The 23,120-nt window shown below is 38.9% G+C and overlaps 1 protein-coding gene across 5 annotated transcripts in view; it reads right to left on the bottom strand.

Moving 5' to 3' along the window:
- Positions 1 to 22,064, bottom strand: part of map4k2 (mitogen-activated protein kinase kinase kinase kinase 2) — a 41,871-nt gene extending 19,807 nt beyond the window's left edge. For all 5 annotated transcript variants that reach the window (XM_038730733.1, XM_038730736.1, XM_038730735.1 and 2 more), the window contains exons 1-11: positions 21,666 to 22,064; positions 7,797 to 7,854; positions 6,017 to 6,107; positions 5,551 to 5,615; positions 4,529 to 4,584; positions 2,706 to 2,753; positions 2,568 to 2,610; positions 2,345 to 2,417; positions 771 to 902; positions 498 to 560; positions 296 to 377 (exon numbers count right to left, since the gene is read on the bottom strand). In XM_038730733.1, coding sequence (XP_038586661.1) covers positions 296 to 377; positions 498 to 560; positions 771 to 902; positions 2,345 to 2,417; positions 2,568 to 2,610; positions 2,706 to 2,753; positions 4,529 to 4,584; positions 5,551 to 5,615; positions 6,017 to 6,107; positions 7,797 to 7,854; positions 21,666 to 21,758 — 804 coding nt within the window. In that variant the 5' untranslated portion in view covers positions 21,759 to 22,064. The remainder of the gene's footprint in view (positions 1 to 295; positions 378 to 497; positions 561 to 770; positions 903 to 2,344; positions 2,418 to 2,567; positions 2,611 to 2,705; positions 2,754 to 4,528; positions 4,585 to 5,550; positions 5,616 to 6,016; positions 6,108 to 7,796; positions 7,855 to 21,665) is intronic.
- Positions 22,065 to 23,120: the final 1,056 nt, after the last annotated feature.

Genomic DNA, 23,120 nt, shown 5'->3' with positions numbered 1-23,120 from the left:
AGGTAGTTTTGGTGCCTAAATCTAACCAAATTGCGACTTTTTACAACTTTAACCACTAGTTTAATTTTGAAAGTCTAACCGGGCGTTGCAAATTTATTATTGCTAACTTGACCGCGGAGACGTACATGTCAAAAAACGACGCAAAGGGTTACCTAGAGCGTTAACAAGCGATGCCAAGCATCCGTATGTGACGAGTTGGGAGTAAGTATGTGTTGGATAGTGACAGTATATGAAGACAGATGGCTCGTTAACTGCCAAGCATGTGATAATGACAAGCTGTGAAGAGCAAGCTAACCTGCAGCAGTGTCTCAGCTGAGGGCCTTTTACGAGGACTTTTAATGAGAGCCATCTTCACAAAGCTTTGGAAAGCTGCAGACCTGCAGAGAGAAGAAGGGAGGGGGCAGGACTGCATTAATTGTACATTAGGAAGATTATTCATAAGATTAAAGGAAGAAAAATAATTGGTCCTAATAAGGAATACAGACAGTTAAACTCACCACTTGGTTTTATCCTTTAGTCTTGGAGGCTGGAAGTTGCTCTTGGACATCAACATCAGTGCTCTGAAACATTATTTTAAATGTCACCGGGCTGGAAATGTTCTAATTGTTTACATGCAGCGACTGTCCAGGAATAAAATACAAAGCAGGCAGCCAAGATGTTACATAGCACACGTCTCTTCTGTTTATCTCTCTGCTATGACACCATGCAGAGTCAAATCTGTCTGTTTCCAGCTGAGTGCGCTGGAGTCCCTGTTGTCTGTGCTGACTCACCTCATTGGGTGGAGGTCAAACATGGGAGGTTGGAGCTCACCCAGCTCGATGGCAGTGATGCCAACAGCCCAGATATCACACAGGTGGTTGTACCCACCCTTCTTCTCCACGGCAGCCACTTCTGGAGCCATCCTGGACAGATGAACCAAAGCAGAGCATCAGAAAGGACATGTTGACAGTATGCACTGGCCTTTTATTGATGCGTTGGTATCAAGTAGTAGCATTCATCGGGGTCTATGTCTGATGTGAGATAGTTTGGTTACATGTTTATTTACTAATATTAATTGAACTTAGTTTAAAAAAAGGCTCAGTAATCAGCTGTTCACTGTAGTTTTTATCAAACGTAACTCAAACAGGAGTAAAGAGTGCATTTGTTGCGGACTACTATCAGCAGCGGATTAATCCACATGTGGTGCTCTATTCAGTATTTCAGGCAGCAGAACTGTGTATGTGGATATGAGTCTGGATAAACTTTTATATCAGTAATAATAATCCTATATATATATATATATATACATACACTATCCTATATATGTGTGTGTGTGTTCATCATAATAAAGGAACATGTCACCCAGGGCAACACAGTGTGGCTTGCTAATGTGTTTTAATAGTTTCTGTGCAACAGAGCTCTCTGGCTCAGAGGAAGAAGAAATATCAGGCTTTGGATTCACAGAGTCAGTACTTGTAGTACATACATTCACTGTTGGTTTTAGTATTTTCCTTAGATTGTTGAGAATAAGACAAACCTTGATTATTACCACAAGTTACATCAGTTAACAACAGGAAGGACGGATTTCTTCAGGATTTATTGGCGGAATTCCTCATCCTAGGGCCACTTTATCTATATATACACAGGTGCATCTCCAAACATTTGAACATCATGGAAAAGTTCAGACTGAGAGATTAAATGTTCAGGAAAGTGTTTTGAGTAAATTAGATGATTAGAAGACTTCTCAGGTCGACATTTCTGTATTATAAATTATTTTTATAAAATTCTAATCCATTTTGCCTATGATCTATAAGTCGTAATCATCAAGTTTTTATGGAAGAAAATGAACATTTCCATGATATTCAATTTTTTTTTAGATGCACCTGTACACAATATGATATACACTAGTATTATTGGGTGGTAATAAAGCTATTTCTGGCTCTGGAGGGATGTGTGCAAAGTGATGTCACTAAGGTCATTTTATCTTGGTCGGAAATTACAAATTGTAAATAAAATGCCCAACTTATAAACTGTGGGCAAGAAGTATTCACTTAATCAAGGCTGAGCACTCTTAATGCACATTCTTACAAAACATGCTTTGAAGCTCAAAGTACAATGTAGGGGGCCTTAGGGACAAGAGACTGAGCTTTAGCTGATTGAAGGTGAACACCACACAGCCACCCCAGGAACATAATAAGGCAACTTCCAGTGGGTGTGAACATGATCAACCAACACCCCTCACGTCATTCAAAATGTTCCTAAATACAGTTCAGGTCAAAATCAGTGTTGCAGTTACTACTGGGATTTACTGTGTTCCACACCACATGACATGACAAAAAATACTATGACTTTGCGTTCATCTTACCAGTAGGGAGTTCCTATAAAAGACTTCCTTTTGGCTACGGAGGCACTGATCTCTGCCGCCACTCCAAAATCAGCTAGACACAGAAGAGACAGACGGGGTTAAACTGGAGCTGGTGGTAGCTGGGAGGTATAGATGGCCTGTTTAAGCACACTTGATGCGTGTGAATAGTTAAACAGAAGTTAAAAGGTGTTGCAGTGTGTGTCCAATACAGATCACCACTGACCCAGTTTCACATCTCCTCGCTCTGTCAAAAGGATGTTGGCTCCCTGCAGAGAGAACACACATGAAGCTTGTGTTTACATGACAGCCTGATATCAGTTACAAGGTAACAACTTGACAAAGCTTTAAAAAACTGCTTTACCTTTATGTCTCTATGCATTTTGCCAGTTTCATGCAGGTGATACAGACCCTGGAAAAGCACAGAAATATCAGCCAAACTTTGCGCAGATTATTTTGTGTGTACATTTTCTATTATTGCTTATTGTATGGTTATCAAACATTATACAGGTGAAAAGCATGGTGGGATTTCGTGTTAGGGGGCCCCGGAGCAAAAATGCTACTGCATAATAATAACTATGCTGGAATATTACTTGTCTCCAGCTGTGTGTCAATATATTGTTATACTGACACACTTTATATTGCAATATAATAACTTAATGGAAAATGTAACCAGACCATGTCAGTTTCCAGCAAATTCAATACCTGACAAAGCAAAGTGCATTATCACATTAATGCAAACCTTCAAAAAACAACAATGCCAGAAATCATTGCCTGCTCGTTAATTTACAACACAACCTGCAGTGACCCAATACAGCCACCGGCATCAAAGGAAGAACTAGCTCGGAATAAAGGTTATGGTAAAATCTCTGACAGCTGACAAATGCATCGTCTCATGGTAGAAATGGCCAAACCCTAGGACCTGCTTTAGCTGATATTGCGTTTGTGATATCAGTGGTTCAGATTCCGCAACAAATCTGCAATTAAACCCTGGGGTCTCTGGGTAAAAAGAAAAAAAAGCTGCTTGGTAACCCAGTATTGCTGACAGGCAGTCATCCTGGGGCCGGCATAAAAATACCTAAGTAACAATCTGAATGCAGGGATTTTACTGTATTATTTTTACAGTGTGGTATTGCTACTTTTACTTAAAGTAAAAGATCTGAGTACTTCATCGACTATTGAGCTCCAGACCTAGTAGTAGTGTAACAACGGTGGCAACTTGTACCTAGTTTAAATGATGATTTACCTTGCAGCTCAGTCATTTTAAACATAACCAGATTTATTCTAAACTGCTTTTCTTACATTGTTCCACTTTTATCCTGGATAAGTGTCTTATATTTATTCATTTATTTTCGCATGTAGTTATAGTATTATTTAGGTGCCAATTTAAATCAGTTATCAGTTATTATTCATTTTACATTGTTATACTAAATGCTTATATTTGAGTTTTAATAAACCACAATTTCATTGAAAAAGAATTCAACAGATTTTTAAATTAGAATCAGGCTTTAACATTTTTAACCAATTGTAACTCAAAAGCCCTAATCTTAGTTTGAATGATGTACACTGGCAAAAAAAACAAACAGCAAAATTCTGGATGAAAGGGCAAAGTGAAACAGACAGAACAATCACACAGAATTTCCAAGAGACGCAAAAGAAAAGTAAAAACCAAAAGGAACACAAGAACGCTCGTATATCAAGTCAGACTGCAAAGGATGGATCCAAAGGCAGTGAACTGTTAAGCTCGGCAATCACTCATCCAACCGTTTATTTAGATAAGGTGCAAATGTGACCAAAATGACTGAGAAAGTGCAGAGGAGAAATATTTGTGCTCCATTTGCCGTAGTTAAGTTAGCATAACAAACCCAGAAAATACCTTTTTGTATGAATTGTTCTCTGGGATTTCATCCTTTTTAATCCAGTGTTACATTTTTTTGCTGACTATAGACCTGATTTTCCGATAAAAACTTGGAGTGAGCAGAAGGTCACTCACTACCAAAATACAGACAGCCTGGCATGTTCTGCTGTGGACTGCATGCAGCAGCAACAGTATATTTAGTGGTCTGCTGAAGTTAAATACCATTTAGCTCGTCTGTGGCTGGGGAAAACACATGACTCATTCTGTCAGCAGAGTATCTTTGAAGACTGCACAAAGCAACAGCATCAAGCTTACCCAAAAAGTCTTACCTGGAGGGTTTCTCTGCACACGTATGCTATCTGTTTCTCCTTTAATGGGCCCGTCACTGTGAAGAACAGTTTGATTAATAGCTGGCGGGTACGTCTCTAAAAATAGAGTCAGCTAGGCTAAACAGGTCCTGGGCATGCTGGCAGAATTGGAAGAATTTCTCTATTTGATAACAAGAAGTTTTCCTGTTCTTCCCACTGTGCCAACATGGCATGAATGCCACATCATCTCTGTACTGGACACACATGTGAAATTGATCTATTTCACCCTAACCCTTGCTCTGGGTAAGAAACAAATCATTTCTGTTGTTTTTTTTAAATGGTAATGTAGCACTTTTAAAAAACATTTTGCCCCCTTCCTGATTTCTTAGATTTATGAATACTTGTCACACTGAAATGTTTCAGATCATCAAACATTTTTTGATATTAGAAAAACATAATCTGAGTAGATACAAAATGCAGTGTTTAAAAGACCAAAGACTGTAATCAAGAGTTTGCAATAACTGTCTTTTACAGCGCTGTGGAGGAATTTTGGCCCACTCTTTTTTTTGTTTCAGCCACACTGGAGGGTTTTCGAGCATGAACGGCGTGCTTAAGATCAAGTCCGGACTTTGACTAGGCCATTCCAAAACCTTCATCATGTGTGTCTTTGAGCCATTCAAAGGTGGACTTGCTGGTGTGTTTCGGATCATTGTCCTGATGCAGAACCCAAGTCCCCAAGTGTGGGAAGGTTCACCGCTATACCAAGTTTTCTCCATTCGCGGATAATGGCTCTCACCGTGGTTCACAGGAGCCCCAAAGAAATGGCTTTGTTATTTCTGTAGATCATGGGATGATGTGTTGCTTTTTAAGATCTACTTCAATTTGATTTCAGTGTGACAAATATGCAGAAAACTAAGAAATCAGGAAGGGGGCAAATACTTTTCCCCAGCACTATAGATGCAGATAATACTAATATTGGCACTGAAAGTGAATATAATTCAAGACCTATATTCAGAATTTTTAACATATATTTGCATTTATACCATGGTAAATATCCTGAAGTGACCCTCCACCGCAGTACTCCATGCAGATCCACAGCTTGGTGTTCCTGGAAAGAGACACACATCTTGGTGTTTGACATGTGCTGTGCTTATTCTCCAGGAGTGAGCGAGAGAGAGAGAGAGAGAGAGAGAGAGAGAGAGAGAGAGAGAGAGAGAGAGAGAGAGAGAGAGAGAGAGTTTTGAAGGGTTTGTTAAAGACAACATTGAAGTATTCAGTATTAAAAGGAAATACACACAAGTAGACACTGGAACCCTAACCCTAATAGTCTGCAGCTAATGCATTAACAAATACAGTATCATGCTTGAGCTGCTGTGCCAACAATGAAACGAAGCACTAAAAAGAGTGGGAGAGGAGTCCAGCTAAAAGTCAAATTCCACATATTTCAGTCCACCAACAATCCCAGGAATTCCCAACATCTGAAGTGGACAGGCTGAAAACACACGGCACCTGTGGTAGCTGCCGAAGTAGGCCACGATGTTTTTGTGCTTGCACTCCTTCATCATCGTAATCTCCTGCTGGATGGACGTTATGTCATCACCTGGACAGACAGACAGTTTAGTGAGTGATTTCAGTCTCAGTCTTGGGTTAGTACATTCCTGTTAGTGTTCCTTCAACTGGAAGAAGAATTCTAGACTAGCGAACCATAGGGTTAGACCAGTGGGAGTACTGCCAGATCATTCACATCACATCAGGTCAGGTGGTGTATCTATTCATGTATTTCTTTATGTTTATTAGTCATAAGAGTCTGGTGATGCACTGCTGCTAATCAGCATTGAGTTAAAAAAACTCAAAGCTCTCTAAAGCATTTAGTATATGTTTCTGCCCAGTGTCGTCTATCAGTGAGAGCTAACTCAGATGGAGTAGAAACTAAAGTAAAGATGGCCCAGTTGTTGTGTTATATGAAAGCTAGAGCTGGGCAATAAAACATTAATGATAGTTATTCCTCAATTACAATATTACAAATGTTCAATAAATGTTTAATTCTTTTGAATCACAAACAAATTAGCACTTAATTGTTATAGTAAGATGTTTATTTTGTTGAGGAAAAGGGATTTTACTTAATTTTACTCGTGCATATAGGTTAAAAAAAGCTTTTATCATAATAGTTTTGAATGTTTTAACCCAGATTTTTTAAGCGATTCACTGTTTGGCAGTGCTTGTGTGTGTTTACAATCAAGTTTAAAATTAACCATCTGGTTTCTTCAACTTTAACTGGAAAGAAATAATGATTTGACACTTATCCTGATATTAATCGATACTGAATGATGTGAAATATTTGCCCATATCGCCCAGCTCTACTGAAAGCCTGTAGTTCATTTGAACCAGTGCAGAGTACACCAGTATGGTAAAGTACAAACAGAGTAAAATTCTCTGTTTTCCCACAAATATTTTTTATTTATTAATGTATTTTTTGATGAGGACTGTGGATTTTGTCCCCATCACTTACACTGAATGAGTGGGTCTCTTTGCAATTTGGACAGAAGGAATGATTACAGTGACCAGTCACTCCTTTAATGTACATATGTGCATGTCAGTACTGTGTTATTGTAGACTTGAAAAAATGTGCCTATAAATGAACTTGAAGTGAACATATGCTTTAATTTAATAAAGGAGACTTAATAGACTTAATAGACTAAAATAACAGTCTGACAATTTGTAAAATAAATGAAAATAAACGCTGTGTAATATCAACACCCTTACAGGCTAACTGCTGTCACACTGTGCAAAATGGGTCTAATAAATGATCATCAAATTGAATAAAATAAATTATAATAAATTATTGTTTGCAGTCTGTGTGACATTGTACAATATCAAATTTAAGGTGTGTCAGATTGTGTGATGAATGTCTGGTGTATTGTAGCGATTTAGTAGTAACAAAGTAGAACCTGGAAAAAACGCTTTAAATTGACACCCCAAGATTTCCACATGATTTATTCATAGAAGTGTATGGCACAGTGTATTGAGGCCTTAAGATGATATCACATATAGGCTACATTTAGCTTAGCACAGAGACTGGAAACAAGAGGAAACTGCTAACTTTGTCCTGTCCAGGTACAAAGTAATGAAAATGAAACTGATCTTCTCTTCTGGCTGACTGACTAGTTCCTCAACTATCAGATGGTTCATTCACAATTAAATTCAATATTTTTTTTTAATTCAACCTATAACTGCTGTTTTGCAAATAAGCAGCTATGAACATGGGGTCAAGTTTTAACTGTTAACGTACCAGGGTCTAGCTTGACGATCTTGATAGCTGCCAATTCAGACGTCCTGATGTTACGAGCCTGAAATGGATAGAAAATATGATAATAAATCAATAAAACCATATCCAATATACTCTGCTTTTTTAGTATCTCACAGGGGGCTAGAAAAACACTACAGCAGTGAATTATGTTGTACGTGTACACACACACACACACACACACACACACACACATACCATGCCTTGAGACATGAGTACCTTCTTATAACTGATAGAAAAGCAAAGCTTGAGCCAAAACCTTTTCATATTTGACACATTTAATTAATCTATTATTTAAATCATCAACATTAGTTGACCATGTATACACAGATGTATTGTCAGCAAACAAAATTAAATTGGCTTTATTTAAAACAAGTGGCATATCATTTATAAATACAGAGAAAAAGAAGGGCAGAAAAATGTAAAAAGTGGCAAGTTTCATTAAGAGTATCTTGGGGCTAAGTATATCAGGTAGCTCAGTTGGCAGGGTGCGTGCCCCATGTACGAAGGCTGAGTCCTTCTTGCACAGGCCCGGGATCGAGTCCAGTCAATGAAATCAAACGCAGTACTGAAATCAAGCAGGACAGCACCAACCATTCTGTTCCTGCCTTTATCTCCACCACTGATCATCATCTGCGTTAAAGCTCTACTAGTAGAATGTTGCTTTGTATAGGCATTTCAGAATTCTGAGTTAAGTTTCTTCACTACAAAAACCTGAAACCTGATCAAATACCACTCTCTCCATTCATTTACATAGTACAGGAAGAACTAACACTGATAAATGTTTTGTTTTGGTTTTTGGCCCCCCCCCCCACAGCCTTCCAGGCATGGTCACGGCCACAGCCATTTACTGAGTCTCCTGTGCTCCCCTGTCTGTCTGTGGTCTGGGCGTGGCAGTCCCCTTCCTGGATCCCTGCTGAACATGCCCACCTGCTGTCCATCAGCTCATCAGCCTGGCAGTATTTCAGAATGTTCTTTCTAATGGACTCTAGTTTTTGTAATTTAATTTTTGATTTGATTTTGAAAATGTATCCAATGTTTTTTTTATCGGGGGAAATCAAGTATTGCTGTTTTATATGTTTCTAAAGCGTGTTCATGAAATTGATATAATTTATTGTGCTTAAACACACCACAAAGTGAACCAGGTGAAGTGAAGATAACTCTAAGATTACTGAGTTGATGACTACTACGCTGTTACTGTATGTAAGCTTTTCAAGTAAAAGGCCAATACTTAATACAATCAATACTTGATCAGTATGGCTGAGATTTGAAAAAGTCTGAAATGGTCTAATTAGTATGAATGTGATTTAAAACTTGCTACTTGTATCTACTTGTTCAACAAAAGTTGATCTTAATAAAATACTTGAAATAGTTTGATAATTTCCAAGACCTTTGTGTGCATATGTGTCAAACTGACTTGAAGTAGCTGTGTGGCACTACTGAGTGAAAGATTGTGTGTGTGTGTGTGTGTGTGTGTGTGTGTGTGTGTGTGTGTGTGTGTGTGTGTGTGTGTGTGTGTGTGTGTGTGTGTGTGTGTGTGTGTGTGTGTGTGTGTGTGTGTGTGTGTGTGTGTGTGTGTGTGTGTGTGTGTGTGTGTGTGTATGCATGTATCTAGGTCCATCCCTATTTCTCTGGTAAGATACTCTATGGGGCTTTTATTTTGAAAAAACAGCCTCATCCTGAGTTTCCTGTTAAGGTACAGTCATTGTCTGGGTCTTTTAATTTGAAAAACTATGGCAAACAGTGATCGTTGGGGGCTTTTATTTTGAGAGGCCTTGCCCCTCCTTAATTTCCTATAATGATAAGGTTACAATATTGGAAATTACACTGTGTGTGTGTGTGTGTGTGCACATGCCTGCTGGGACATACATTTGTACATGTATGTGTTTCTCTTATGCTGTATGGTTTAAAGGTGATTGAGATGATTTGAGAGCTGGGATTACCTACTGTAAGTGAATACACTTCAGAGTAACAAAGAATGAATTAAGTTTAATAGTTGAACATGAAAATGGCTTGAAAATGTGTGAGAAAGTCTTTCTGTGTGTTTGTGTTTCAGTCAAACTGCACTAATTACATCATCGCAATCAGCTGTGTGCCCCGCCTGCAATCAAAGGTCGCCATGACGCTGTCTGTGAGTCGTGTGCTGTGTCTTAATTTGGGTACTTCCTTGAGTATACTAACATGCAGTACACTGCGTACAGTATGTACTTACTTGCTTAGTGCTTTAATTTTGACAGGGTAGTGTCAAATCAAACACTGCTGTTGTGCACTCACCGGAAATGAAAGCAAGTTTTGTAACCACAACTGTACACTAACAGTGTAACGTCTGATATAATAATAAAAAACAAATAAAGTAACATAAATCCCCTTTTCATAATATTTCTGTTGTTTATTTATTTATTTAAGTTTCGCAAGCCAAGACTGTTCTGCACATAACGAGCCAGATGTCTCTTGATTTGATTTAAATTGCTCAAAATGTAATGACAGAATAATAGCGGTACAAACATTAAAACTATCTCACAGCTGTGGTTTCCTCTGCCGTTGTTGCTGGAGTCAGCTGCTGCGTTGGCTGCAGAGGTCTGTGTTACCGTACGACCAGAGGGCTCTGTGAGCATGACTGGCAGGCTGGCAATATTTGACATCTACACAGTAGATTTCTCGCCTCAAAATTTCTCAAAAGTGGATTTAGTGATGAACTACTGTATGAAACTTGTAAAACACGCTCACTTGTTGGCCTCTCACTCTGCTGCTTTCTGCTGCCATGTGGTTGGCCTCGCTCTCTTCCCCTACATAACTAAAATGGTGGTCATTGAGGGGGAGAAGTGTCCAGCGTTCCGCACTCAACCTTTTGGCCGTCTGGCTGTCTGTGCGACAGACATGACACATGAAATGTGATGTGCACAGAGAACACGCTCTTACTCATGACATTTTCCAAACATAGTTTAGAAAGACAGCGACCTCTTGTTGGAATTCTGCCACCTGTCTGCTCCATCAAGATAACAAAACCTTGGCATACACCCAACTGCTCAGTTTGCCATCTTGACAATGAGGAAATTAGTTTAGTGTGCTGTCTCACCTTGGCTTTAACCTTCCAGAACACAGGCAAATAGTATTGGCACACAGAGCTCTTTCCTTTCCCAGACAATTCCCAGGTGAGTCAAAGTCTGATAGACAGATAGCGGTATCACTTTCTACAGACTCAATCTTTGACTTTGTTATAAAAACTAGTTTATTGAATGGGTGAAGGGATCAGGGGGTCCCTAAACACCAAACCGAAATGGCCACAATGATGAGTCAAATGTTTCAATACATTTATTAAATGTTCATATTCATACTTCATACAATAGTGGGTGGTAATGCCAGAGTTGCACACTAATTAGCAGCTACCAAGCTATTAACAAGACAATAACTATGAACCCAGATGAATATTAACTGCACAATGTAATGTTATGAGGAAAATTAGACATTTAAATGTTACATTAAGTAGAGCCTAAGCATTACCTTTTAGATACATTCAGTACAGACAGCGTTTTTAATACTTAAGTAGAAAACATAACTGAAAGTCAAACTAGTCCAGCAGCAATCAAAATCTTATCCCCCACTTAGGATAAACCTATGACCCTATGAATAGTACATCAGAGGTGATGGTGGATGTTATTCAAAGGTGCTTTCCAATACCCATACTCACATACTATTTAGTATGCCAGAAAAATATTTAGCATGTCACATAGTATGCCAAAGTCAGTATGCGGAAAATACCTGGGTTTTCCACTGCCTCTGGTTTTATTTTGCAGTATGCAAGCCAGCAGGCTTTTTTGGCTATTCTGACCCAAAGTAGTATGACCCCATTGTATGCATACTGCATGGAACAGTACATACTTTGTGAGGGCAGGTGCAGTGATTAAAGTACATATGTTTTCAACTTCCTCAGTCTTCCTGGGAACATCAGTCATCCCCATTCAGAGACTGCACTGACGTCAGATGGACTGCTTTTGACTCTGGGCATCCACAACAAAAGAGGCAGCAACCAATGGGATACGCAGGTTGCCTCAACACAACCTGTGGCTTGGCTGCATTCACTTCCTGTTTTCTTTCCTGTTCTACTACAGGGCTTCCTGTGACTACAGTGATGGTAACATTTCTGAGGTGGGTTTTATATAGCCAAGCCGGAAATAACATTGTAAGCCACTTAGGGTTACATAATGGTCTTTGCCATAACTATATTTTTTCATAATAAAACTACCCCATTTCCTATTGAATACATAATTCTATAAATCATGGGGCATGAATGGCCTCTGAAAAAAACATGGTGTAGAAATGAACAAGGCAACTGAAAACTGGTTGTTGACGCAAGAGAAGAGGTTATGGTGGTTAATGTTAGCTAATGTTAGGAAACTTTAGATGGATATTTCTGAATAACTGACATTACTCAGTCAGTTCACCGACTTAATGGCTCTTCTCTACTAGTGCTAATGTTATTGCACTGTTATGTGATGTGCGACTGTATATGTTGAAGGAGCGGTGTGATGGAGCAGTGGATAAGATACCTGCCTTTGGTGTTAGAGACCCGAGTTCAACTCCCCACTGTGACCCATCCTCCATTGTGTCCCTGAGCAAGACACTTAACCCCTAGTTGCTCCAGAGGCGTGCGACCTCTGACATACATAGCAATTGTAAGTCGCTTTGGAGAAAAGCGTCAGCTAAATAAATGAATGAATATGAAATGTTATTCATGTGCCATGCTATGTTATGGCAGAGATGACTGTGTGCTGCCACACACTGTAGACTCTTGAACGCCTAAGACAAATTTCTCCCAAGGGAGACAATAATTGCTAATCGTATCCTTTCCTATCCTTGGTATTTATTGTTATCCTGCAAATGTTACATAGTCATAAGTGTTTGTGAGCTGTACACACAAGGTTATAAAGTTAGAGAAACATTAAGCAACAAAGTGCAAATCTCCATGTCAAAGCTGTGTCTGAGAAGCACTCTGAGCTTCTTTCTGAGCCATTTCTCTGGACACTTTGACTGTGTCGTGGCAATCATGAGATCAGAAAACTATTCTCACTACTTGAAAGTACAATAATAAACAGCACCACTGACTTCCCAGAAATCAAACATGCAACCTCATCAACTAAATTAAATGTATTAGGACACCTGAAACCTAGTTCTGGTCAACAGTTTAAACACCATTCGAAATCACTGCACAAGGTACAGTATACTAAATTACAGGATATAACAATGATACTGCAAAACAGAGGCCACTTTAAACACAGCATCTTTTTTAGCCATGCAGTGCAGACACTTGGCTGCTCACTTGCATTGAGACGTCCCTCTCTATTAGGGTTTCTAACACTGCTGACAATGCTTTTATTTGGGTTGACTAATCAACCATAACTTTACTGAATATATACAGTATGTGATAACCTGCCACCTGGGCTGGATCATGTAGTATATTGCAACAAAAATTATACATTTTGTTGAACAGAAAGCATTGTTGTCAAGGTTATTCATTTTCTGAACGGCTATTTACCTTTATGCATAGATTTGTGTACCACCTTAGAGAGTAAAAGCAAGCATGATTGGCATCAGCATTACAGTGAAATAAAATGAAAACCTACTGAAATGTTACAACGGAGTTCCCCAAAGTTTAAGCGAGGACAAACACCCTATGCATCGCGTGAAATGTAGATGTTCTCTGTCCACACTGAATCCGTTAAATATGCACTTCTGTTACATCATGTAAACAAACCACCTATCAGCTGTGCGCTCGAGGTCAGACTGGAGACTTAACTGCTCAAGTAAAAGATTGGGTGAGTACTTCCTATCTTCTACGTTTATATTTTTTTAAACAGAAAACTCACATTTTACATTGTGATATTTAGTATTTCTTCACTTGAAATCACATACAATATAGCCAACAGTTAGTAAGTCCCTGGCAATCGCCATCCAGCCAGCTGCCACCTTTACAGTTTTGTGTAGTTAAATGAAGAGGCAGTGTCGTATAGATAACTCCTCATTTTAACTTCATGAATCAACAGTTCCTTGTCCATGATGCAGTGCTGTAAATGCAAGAGACAGGAATAAATAGAAACAGGGTGTCTAACAAAGGTTCAGCTCAAAATGGCGAGCCATGTCACTCGCGGCCAGTTAAGACATTCCAATAGAAAACAATGCAATTTAACAGATTTTGTCGCTGATGCTCACTCACATCGCGTTCAGTAAGGACACAATGTAACATGATGACAGATCAATCCTGTTTTTCTTTCCCCCGACAAGATGGAAACTACATGCCGTAATGACTACTTTACAAGTTGTGTGTTTGTGTGTGTGTGTGTGTGTGTGTGTGTGTGTGTGTGTGTGGTGTGTGTGTGTGTGTGTGTGTGTGTGTGGGAGAAAGAAAGATGTTTATTTTGTTTTTTTATTCGACTAAAAAAGATCAGAGAGCTTGTGTAATGTAGCAAACTCGCTGCTCGCACACATCTCCCAGCAGAAACTACAGGGGGAGGCCTGAGCTATACAGGTGCTGGTCATATAATTAGAATATCTTTAAAAAGTTGATTTATTTCAGTAATTCCATTCAAAAAGTGAAACTGTTTATTTCATTTAATTGTGATGATTAAAACTGACAACTAATGAAAATCCCAAATTCAGTATGAAAATTAGAATATTACTTAAGACCAATACAAAAAAAGGATTTTTAGAAATGTTGGCCAACTGAAAAGAATGAACATGAAAGTATGAGCATGTACAGCACTCAATATGGGGCTCCTTTTGCCTGAATTACTGCAGCGATGTGGCATGGAGTCCATCAGTCTGTGGCACTGCTCAGGTGTTATGAGAGCCCAGGTTGCTCTGATAGTGGCCTTCAGCTCTTCTGCATTGTTGGGTCTGGCGTATCGCATCTTCCTCTTCACAATACCCCATAGATTTTCTATAGGGTTAAGGTCAGGCGAGTTTGCTGGCCAATTAAGAACAGGGATACCATGGTCCTTAAACCAGGTACTGGTAGCTTTGGCACTGTGTGCAGGTGCCAAGTCCTGTTGGAAAATGAAATCTGCATCTCCATAAAGTTGGTCAGCAGCAGGAAGCACGAAGTGCTCTAAAACCTCCTGGTAGACGGCTGCGTTGACCTTGGACCTCAGAAGTGGACCAACACCAGCAGATGACATGGCACCCCAAACCATCACTGACTGTGGAAACTTTACACTGGACTTCAAGCAACGTGGATTCTGTGCCTCTCCTCTCTTCCTCCAGACTCTGGGACCTTGATTTCCAAAGGAAATGCAAAATTTACTTTCATCAGAGAACATAACTTTGGACCACTCAGCAGCAGTCCAGTCCTTTTTGTCTTTAGTCCAGGCGAGACGCTTCTGACGCTGTGTCTTGTTCGAGAGTGGCTTGACACAAGGAATGCGACAGCTGAAACCCGTGTCTTGCATACGTCTGTGCGTGGTGGTTCTTGAAGCACTGACTCCAGCTGCAGTCCACTCTTTGTGAATCTCCCCCACATTTTTGAATGGCTTTTGTTTCACAATCCTCTCCAGGGTGCGGTTATCCCTATTGCTTGTACACTTTTTTCTACCACATCTTTTCCTTCCCTTGGCCTCTCTATTAATGTGCTTGGACACAGAGCTCTGTGAACAGCCAGCCTCTTTAGCAATGACCTTTTGTGTCTTGCCCTCCTTGTATAAGGTGTCAACAGTCGTCTTCTGGACAGCTGTCAAGTCAGCAGTCTTCCCCATGATTGTGTAGCCTACAGAACTAGACTGAGAGACCATTTAAAGGCCTTTGCAGGTATTTTGAGTTAATTAACTGATTAGAGTGCGGCACCAGGTGTCTTCAATATTGAACCTTTTCACAATATTCTAATTTTCTGAGATACTGATTTTGGGGTTTTCATTAGTTGTCAGATAATCATCAAAATTAAAAGGAATGAACACAGTCTGTGTGGAATGAATGTATACATTATACAAGTTTCACTTTTTTAGAGGGAATTACTGAAATAAATCAACTTTTTGATGATATTCTAATTATATGACCAGCACCTGTACTATTGGACTATCGCTTCTTGAGGTACAAAGTGGTATTGCAACATAAGACTGGCTGGGGCTAGCTGGTTAGAATGCCAACTTCAGTGGATATCTCAGAAACACAGTACATACGTGTCTCTGACGTAACGTCAGAACTGTTACTTCTTCTCATTGTGTTGATTATCATTTCATTCAGTCAGGAGCTGGTTAGCCTAGCTTAGCATTAAGTCTAGAAGCAGGGGGAAACAGCTAGCAGAAACTTTGGCTGTATCTACGGTTCAAAAATACACCCAACACCACCTCTAAACTGAATAACATGTTGTATTTTTTGAACAAAAAACAGAACATGTAAAAATGGGTGGGTGACATGGTTTTGATATGAGTTTTCATTTTTTCCTGTTTTATGTTATACATATCTTTCCTTTTGTGTCTTTGTAAACTTCACTTTCTGTCTTTGTGTGTTTTACCGCCTGTGTGACTGTCTGCCCAGCCCTGACTGGTTCCAGCTGTCCCCCCCTTATTCTCACCTCACTTTTGTATTTAAGTCAGTATGTTCTCCAGGTTAGTTGCTACTTCATTTTTATGTCAAGCCTCTAGGGATGAAACGATTACCGGTTTAACGGTAAACCATGGTAAAATTCCCAATGGTTATTATTACCATACACATTTTAATTACCATGGTAACCGGGTACGGTTACGCGCGATATTATAATCTCATGGCAAACACTGTCCAGCGTCTCCCAGAATCAGGCGCGCATGCGCAGAATGCAACATTTTTTCTGCCTTTTGAAACGTGTTTATCATCATTTTTCTTGTAACATTCCTGTATTTTTTTCTTATACAAATTCACACTTTTGCAGCACTTCAGTTCATAGTCCAAGGTGTTCCACAGTTTAACTCATCTGTTTTTGTGTAGTACGTGCGAAAAGAGTTTTAAAATAATATTGCCTTCTATGGCCATCTTCCTCTGATACGAGAGTGAATAAATTTTGTAAAACCATAGGCAGAACCCTCTGCTTTGTTTTACACATAAAAATCAAAATCTTCAAATCAACCAAATCTTTGAATTTTAGAAGTCCAGAATTTACAAATAAACTATTGGTGTGTTCTCTGTAACCTGTCTTGTTGATGATCCTTAATGCTTTTTTTCTATAACAAAAACAGAGGTTTTGTGTTACTAGGGTATGTATTACCCCAGACCTCTGCGCAGTATCCAAAATATGGGAGTATTAGGGAATTGTACAACATATGCAACGAAGAATAGTCTAAAACATCTTTAACTTTATACAAGACCCCAATACTTTTACAAACTTTACTCTTAATATAATCTATGTGAGCTTTCCAATTCAATTTATCATCCAAAATAACACCTAAAAATTTTATCTCATTAACTCTTTCAATATCAGTTCCTTCAACTGCTTTTCTTACATTTTCATTATTTTTACAATTACCAAAAATCATGTATTTTCTTTTCTCCCAATTTAAACATAATTTGTTTTTATCAAACCATTTCTTAATTTTTACCATTTCTGAATTTATATTTTCTGTAATTTCTGAGTATTTCCAGAGTAAAAAATGTTAGTATCATCGCCAAACAACAAAAACTGTAATATTTTAGACACTTCACAGAGGTCATTAATGAACAAAATAAAAAGTAATGGGCATAAAACGGACCCTTGTGGAACTCCACATATTATATATTTTAACTCAGATTATTGACCATTAATTTGAACAAACTGCTGTCAATTGTTGAGATAACTTTTAAGACACTGATGAGCTGGACCCCTGATGCCATAGTTGTATGATTTTGACAATAGCAGACTGTGATTTATGGTGTTGAATGTTTTGTTTAAGTCAATGAAGACTTGCTAACAGCGTGTAAACTGAAGCTCTGTGTTAGCTGCTCTTGTAAAAACGCTATACGCTGTGTGTCGGCAGAGTGTATTCGTCCACTGCACATGATAACACGTTACGCAGTTTAGTCAACCAACCAGCATATCTAGAAACGCTACAGACTCCTCTGTATTTACGTCAGTTTTTGGGCTCATTGCAGTTACTGTCACTGTCTTCTAAAGACTTAATTGTGCACGGGGTCATTGTATTACCTATATAATATAAAATCTTGATAATGCACACTTGATGATTTTCATATGTTTACAAAAGGTATTTGCTGTTTTATTTTTTATTCAAACAAAATGGCAATTGTATTTGTAGTTTTCAATATAAAACTTGTTGAAATAGTTTCAGTGTGTGTATCAGTACATATTTATATTTTTGGCACATTTTTACAATACCGTGATAATTTTGGTCACAATAATCGTGATTTGAAATTTTCATACCGTTTCATCCCTACAAGCCTCCCATGAATTCTCTTTTTCACCAAGTGTTTGGACTGTTTTGGATTATGGAACATACACTAAGTGTTTGGACTGCTCATCTAACTCAGCTGAAGGGCAGCACTCATACACTCAAGGGCGATTAGAGAGTCTGACCCAGAGAAACAGATAACGAAAACGTTTAAAGCTAGCGAATAATTGTGAAGTCTACGACAAAAAGCCTTTCTCAGCCTTGAGCCACAATGACTATTTTCTCACAGGAAAGAAGTATGCATAAGACAAAACAATCTCACAGATGTTCATTATCAATCCAAACCCTGGTACACTTAGTGGAAATTATAACATAAAATGAGCAAAAGTACATAAGACTATGACATATTGGATTATTAAAGCACATTAGGTAAAAACTATTTCCCATTACACACTTTAGTGAGTGCACTCTTCTAGTGGACATTAATATTATTATTATTATAGCTGCTTCCATTTGAATTGCCCTGACACAACCACACTGAAGTCAGAGACCACTTGAGGACAGAAACACTCCCTCTGGACTTGCTGTGGCTGGCCGGAGCCACAGGACGACATGGATCCAGATTAAAAGGGCACACACATGAGCTCTGTGCTGAGTTTCCACTGAATAAGAGCAGTGAGTCTGATGAAAGCCCACACAGTCACAAGTCCAGAAGTTTCACCCTTGACTCCTGCAGTTGCAGCACTACTAAACCCGCCAACAGCAGCAGTGGGAGTGATAATATGCTATTGTCCGTTCCCATTCACAGCAGACACACAGGCTGCAATATGTCCAAATGTTACTGTAATGCAAAGACGGTTGAGAATACCAAAGTCAGTTTTGTTTCAGTCGCACTGCTCTCACCAACTTTATTTCCAGCAGCACCAGACATTCATCAAGTTGACACAAACACAACTCCAAATGAAGGCTAATTTTACTAGAATATTAAATATGAAAGAGTTTGCTAACAGGTTAGCACTTTTAAACATTGATCAATTTGTCAACATTGTGTTTAGAGTCTGTTTTGCTGCCCCCAATTGGCCAAAAATAAATAAATCAATGTAGCTTTACAAGAGCACGCCACCAATTTAGCATTAGACTCCTGTGTAGACTCCTAGAACACTGTCAGACTGACAAATTACTTTTTTTAAGGATCAAAATTGATGGAACAGAACCAGCGATACTGTTTAACCTATTCCACATTCTTCCTCCTGGCGACTTCAGGAGATTTGGGTGTGTTATGCAAGTAGTGGTTAATGTAGGCTGGAGCCTCTGGTCTCAAATGAGGAGTGGACTACGGAGGTCTGGTAAAAACTCCACACCCCCAGATTGTTTTCATTTTCAAACGTGTAGTCTTCAGCCTCAGCTTAACTCAAGTGACATCACCTGAGGATATTTATCAGACTGCCCACAGCTCCCTCAAGACACTAAAAGTTTTATAACATTTTTACATATGCGGCAGTACTCCGCAACTCCTGCAAACAGACTTTGATGTGAAAAATCATTGAAGTTGAACTTTAAGTTCAGAATTAGAGGCTTTTATCAGTTATTTAAATATAAATCTCAATGATGTCCAGTTACATTTTTATTTACTGAGAGAACAAGATGTCCAAAAGATGTCCAAAAGCACATGATTCTTGCTGCTATTGCTAAGTTCAATGTGTCAAATTTACTGTAAATACTGTAGATGCTGCGACAGAAAAGTTCTAGTCAGTAATCTAATCAGCTCTATTACAGAAATATTATCTGGGATTTAGATTAAAGAGATAAACAACTAAAGATAGGGATCGAAAGGTCAAAACTAAAACCTGCCAAAACAACAGAGCAGCCAAATTTCTGTTCACTTACTGACAAGTGACAAATAAAAGGCAAAACCTGAGTGGAAAACCTAACAAAGTTAGATCCTTCCATACAGAACACAAGGTCTCACTGAGTGGTTTGATAGTATGAAAATTATGTGAATCATATGCTATGGTCTCCAGCCCAGAACGTAACGTGCAGTTTGACTCGCCTGTTATGAACAAACCACTAAAAAAGAACAGAAAACACATCACTTCCTATGCCACACTAGAGCCCTCGTGGGAAAGAAACAGAAAAGGCTGTAAACGAGGATTCATCTGTAAAGAATGCAGCTCTGTAGCAAGCAGTGTAGAGGCCATGTGCCTTCATGACAAAGTTGCAGATGAAGACTCCCCCACGTTTCTGGCCTGGGGTGTAAAAACAGAAACAATACAAATTCTTGTGCTGCTTCTGCAGGATGCACAAGGCACCGGGGCGGGTTGACAGCACAGGATGTTTGCATCCTGACGCTCAAATCATCAAGTGAAAATAGACGACATTAACCAGTTTTCTACTAAATACACAGGCTGGATGATATACAATATACACAGTATATTCCATATTCATTTGTCAACCATCAGAGATTTTGCTATACAGTGCACAGTGTAATATCTAAACCTAACAGTACAGTACATTAAGTCCCTTAATTTGTCAGCTGCAGGGCTGCAACTAATAATTATTTTCATAATTGATTAATCTGCCCATTTATTTTCTCTACTAACTGATTAATCATATAGTCTATGTAATGTTAAACAATAGGGGGGGAATGTCATTAATGCCTTCAGTTTGCTTGTTTTGTCCAACCAACAGTCACACTTGAGAAGCTGAACCCAGATCATTTTGCGCATTTTTGCTTTAAAAAGTTGACTGAAATGAATCATCGATTATCGAAATAGCTGTTAATTAAATTTCTGTCGATCGACTATTCAGTGAGCAGACAAATGGTTCTAGTACTAGTCAGGTATTTTTATTTTGGGATTAGCCACAAAAGCCTCTCCTGTCTGCTTATTGTATCTATAAGTCCGATACATGATGAGATCAATATAAAATAACACAGTGATAGCTGATGAGCCCTTGTGAACACAACATAAACCTGTGGCACAACTGATGCAACAGGCTACTACTGCGATTTGTACCATACCTGCCTGTTGACAAGATACAGGGTTTCTTAAAGGGTTAAATGGCTTTAATGTAGTGACATAATGGCAAACAGGCACGCACTTGGTCCATCTCCTTTAAACTGACTCTATTTCCTAGAGATCCCTGACATGAACTTTACCTTTTAGGTCTTTTTTTCCTAATAATTTGAACAGTATTTCGACATTGTATGGACTCTGGTATTTAGCTGATTGTGTGTTCTGCCAGAAGAAAAGGTATTCTAACCCTTATGGAGGCAATAAGAAGAATTTCAGTCTTGGTCAAACTCTTAATATCATCAAAAACCTCTCACATGCAGCACTTCATTTGCTATAGAAGAGAATCTTAATTCTTAAATACCCAGTTTCACCTTGATGACAGGAAGTGAAATGCCCTGTTTACAGTGTGTGTGTGCAGTGAGAGAATCTTTGCTCATGAACTAACACGTCCTGGTGGAGGGTTTTGTCGGTCTGTGCCACGGTGAAATGTTCGCACTCACCTTGAACACATCTCCATAGGTACCGCACCCAATCCGGTGAATTAACTCGTAGTCCTCTAAAGGGTCCAGGAATGACACCCCGATCCTGTCCATGTTTGGAGACACCTCTGGGTGCTGTGGGTGAGCCTGGCGGGCTTTCTACTCACACATGCCAGCTGCTGTTGTCGGAGGAGACAGCAGCAGCAGATGAACTCACTGACTGAGCGGTTGATGGGAACTAATTGGAGCTGACTAATTGCTGCTGTATCGATCCGGCTAGCAGACACACAAGACAGCTGTCTGACAGGACAGACACGTTCACACGAACCCACACACACATACACACACACACACACACACACACAACTGTGCGTACGCTGACACACTACAAGCGTCTGTGTGCAAATGGTCCCGAGTGGAGCTGGAGTCAAATCACGCATGAGCAAAGACACTCCACACTGTAAAAAATTTCAAGACAAGTCGTTCACCTCTGTGTTGAACTGCTGAGTTTTGATCCTGTGTCCAGCTTCAAGTGGATGCTTGTTCCTGATAAAACATACAAAACTCTGACTTAGTTTTTACTTAGGAAGTAAAAGTTTTGACTTTGCTCAGGATTTTGATTTAAGAAGCCACAGTTCTGACTTAACTTACTAGTCTATCTCATGAAACTGACTCATATTTAACTTATTAAGTCAAAATTCTGGCGGGTTTCTGAATCATATTGACTTAAAACATCACAGTTTTGACTATCATCTAACAATATGGACTATGGTGATAATTATTAATTAGGTCATGGTTTCAGTTTGTCCAGTACTTTTGTTTAGGACCAAATGTATCAGCTGTAGCCTACTTTGTGTTTAGGGCTAATTAGCAAATATTAGCATGCTAACACCTTGTTAAACTAAGATGGTGAACATAGTAAACATTATTTTAAGATAAAAGGTGAATGTTATTACTAATTTTAGTAATAGTATCACACAATGTTATGTACAAACAATATTATAAACTAAAAATTGACATGCTGTAGACCTTTCGACTTATTGTAGATTATGTAGGCAATTTCAACTCTATATCACATCATTTTGATTTGTTATCCATAATATAGATCACGTTATAAGTCTGCTGTAGCATTTCATAACTTTGACTTAAAAAGTCAAACTCTTGACTTTAAAGTATGAATGCTATCACAATTAGGACTTAAAAAGTCAAAATTTTGGGTTAGTCAAAAACACAGACTTGTTTCATCATTTTCATGTAACGTTAAGTTTTGTTTAGTGTATTGTGTGTAGGAATACAAGTGTCTTGAGTGCATATTGATTTACTTCAGAGCCTGCTGTCACCGATCTCTACTCAGTCTGCGGTCTCACTGACATCACAAAGAAGTGCTTGACAAGTTACATGCCATAAATACCAACGTATCAGTTTTGTTCCTCTGCATATGCTCCCTTACTGTCTTCCACATTTGCCAACAGAATG

This window comes from Micropterus salmoides, unplaced genomic scaffold (assembly GCF_014851395.1).
Source record: "Micropterus salmoides isolate LMB-PRFRI ecotype aquatic unplaced genomic scaffold, ASM1485139v1 Ms_hic_scaffold_2, whole genome shotgun sequence".
In the NCBI taxonomy this organism is placed as follows: domain Eukaryota; kingdom Metazoa; phylum Chordata; class Actinopteri; order Centrarchiformes; family Centrarchidae; genus Micropterus; species Micropterus salmoides.
The sequence above is the reverse complement of the archived record's forward strand: the minus strand, read 5'-3'. Positions and strand labels throughout refer to the sequence as shown.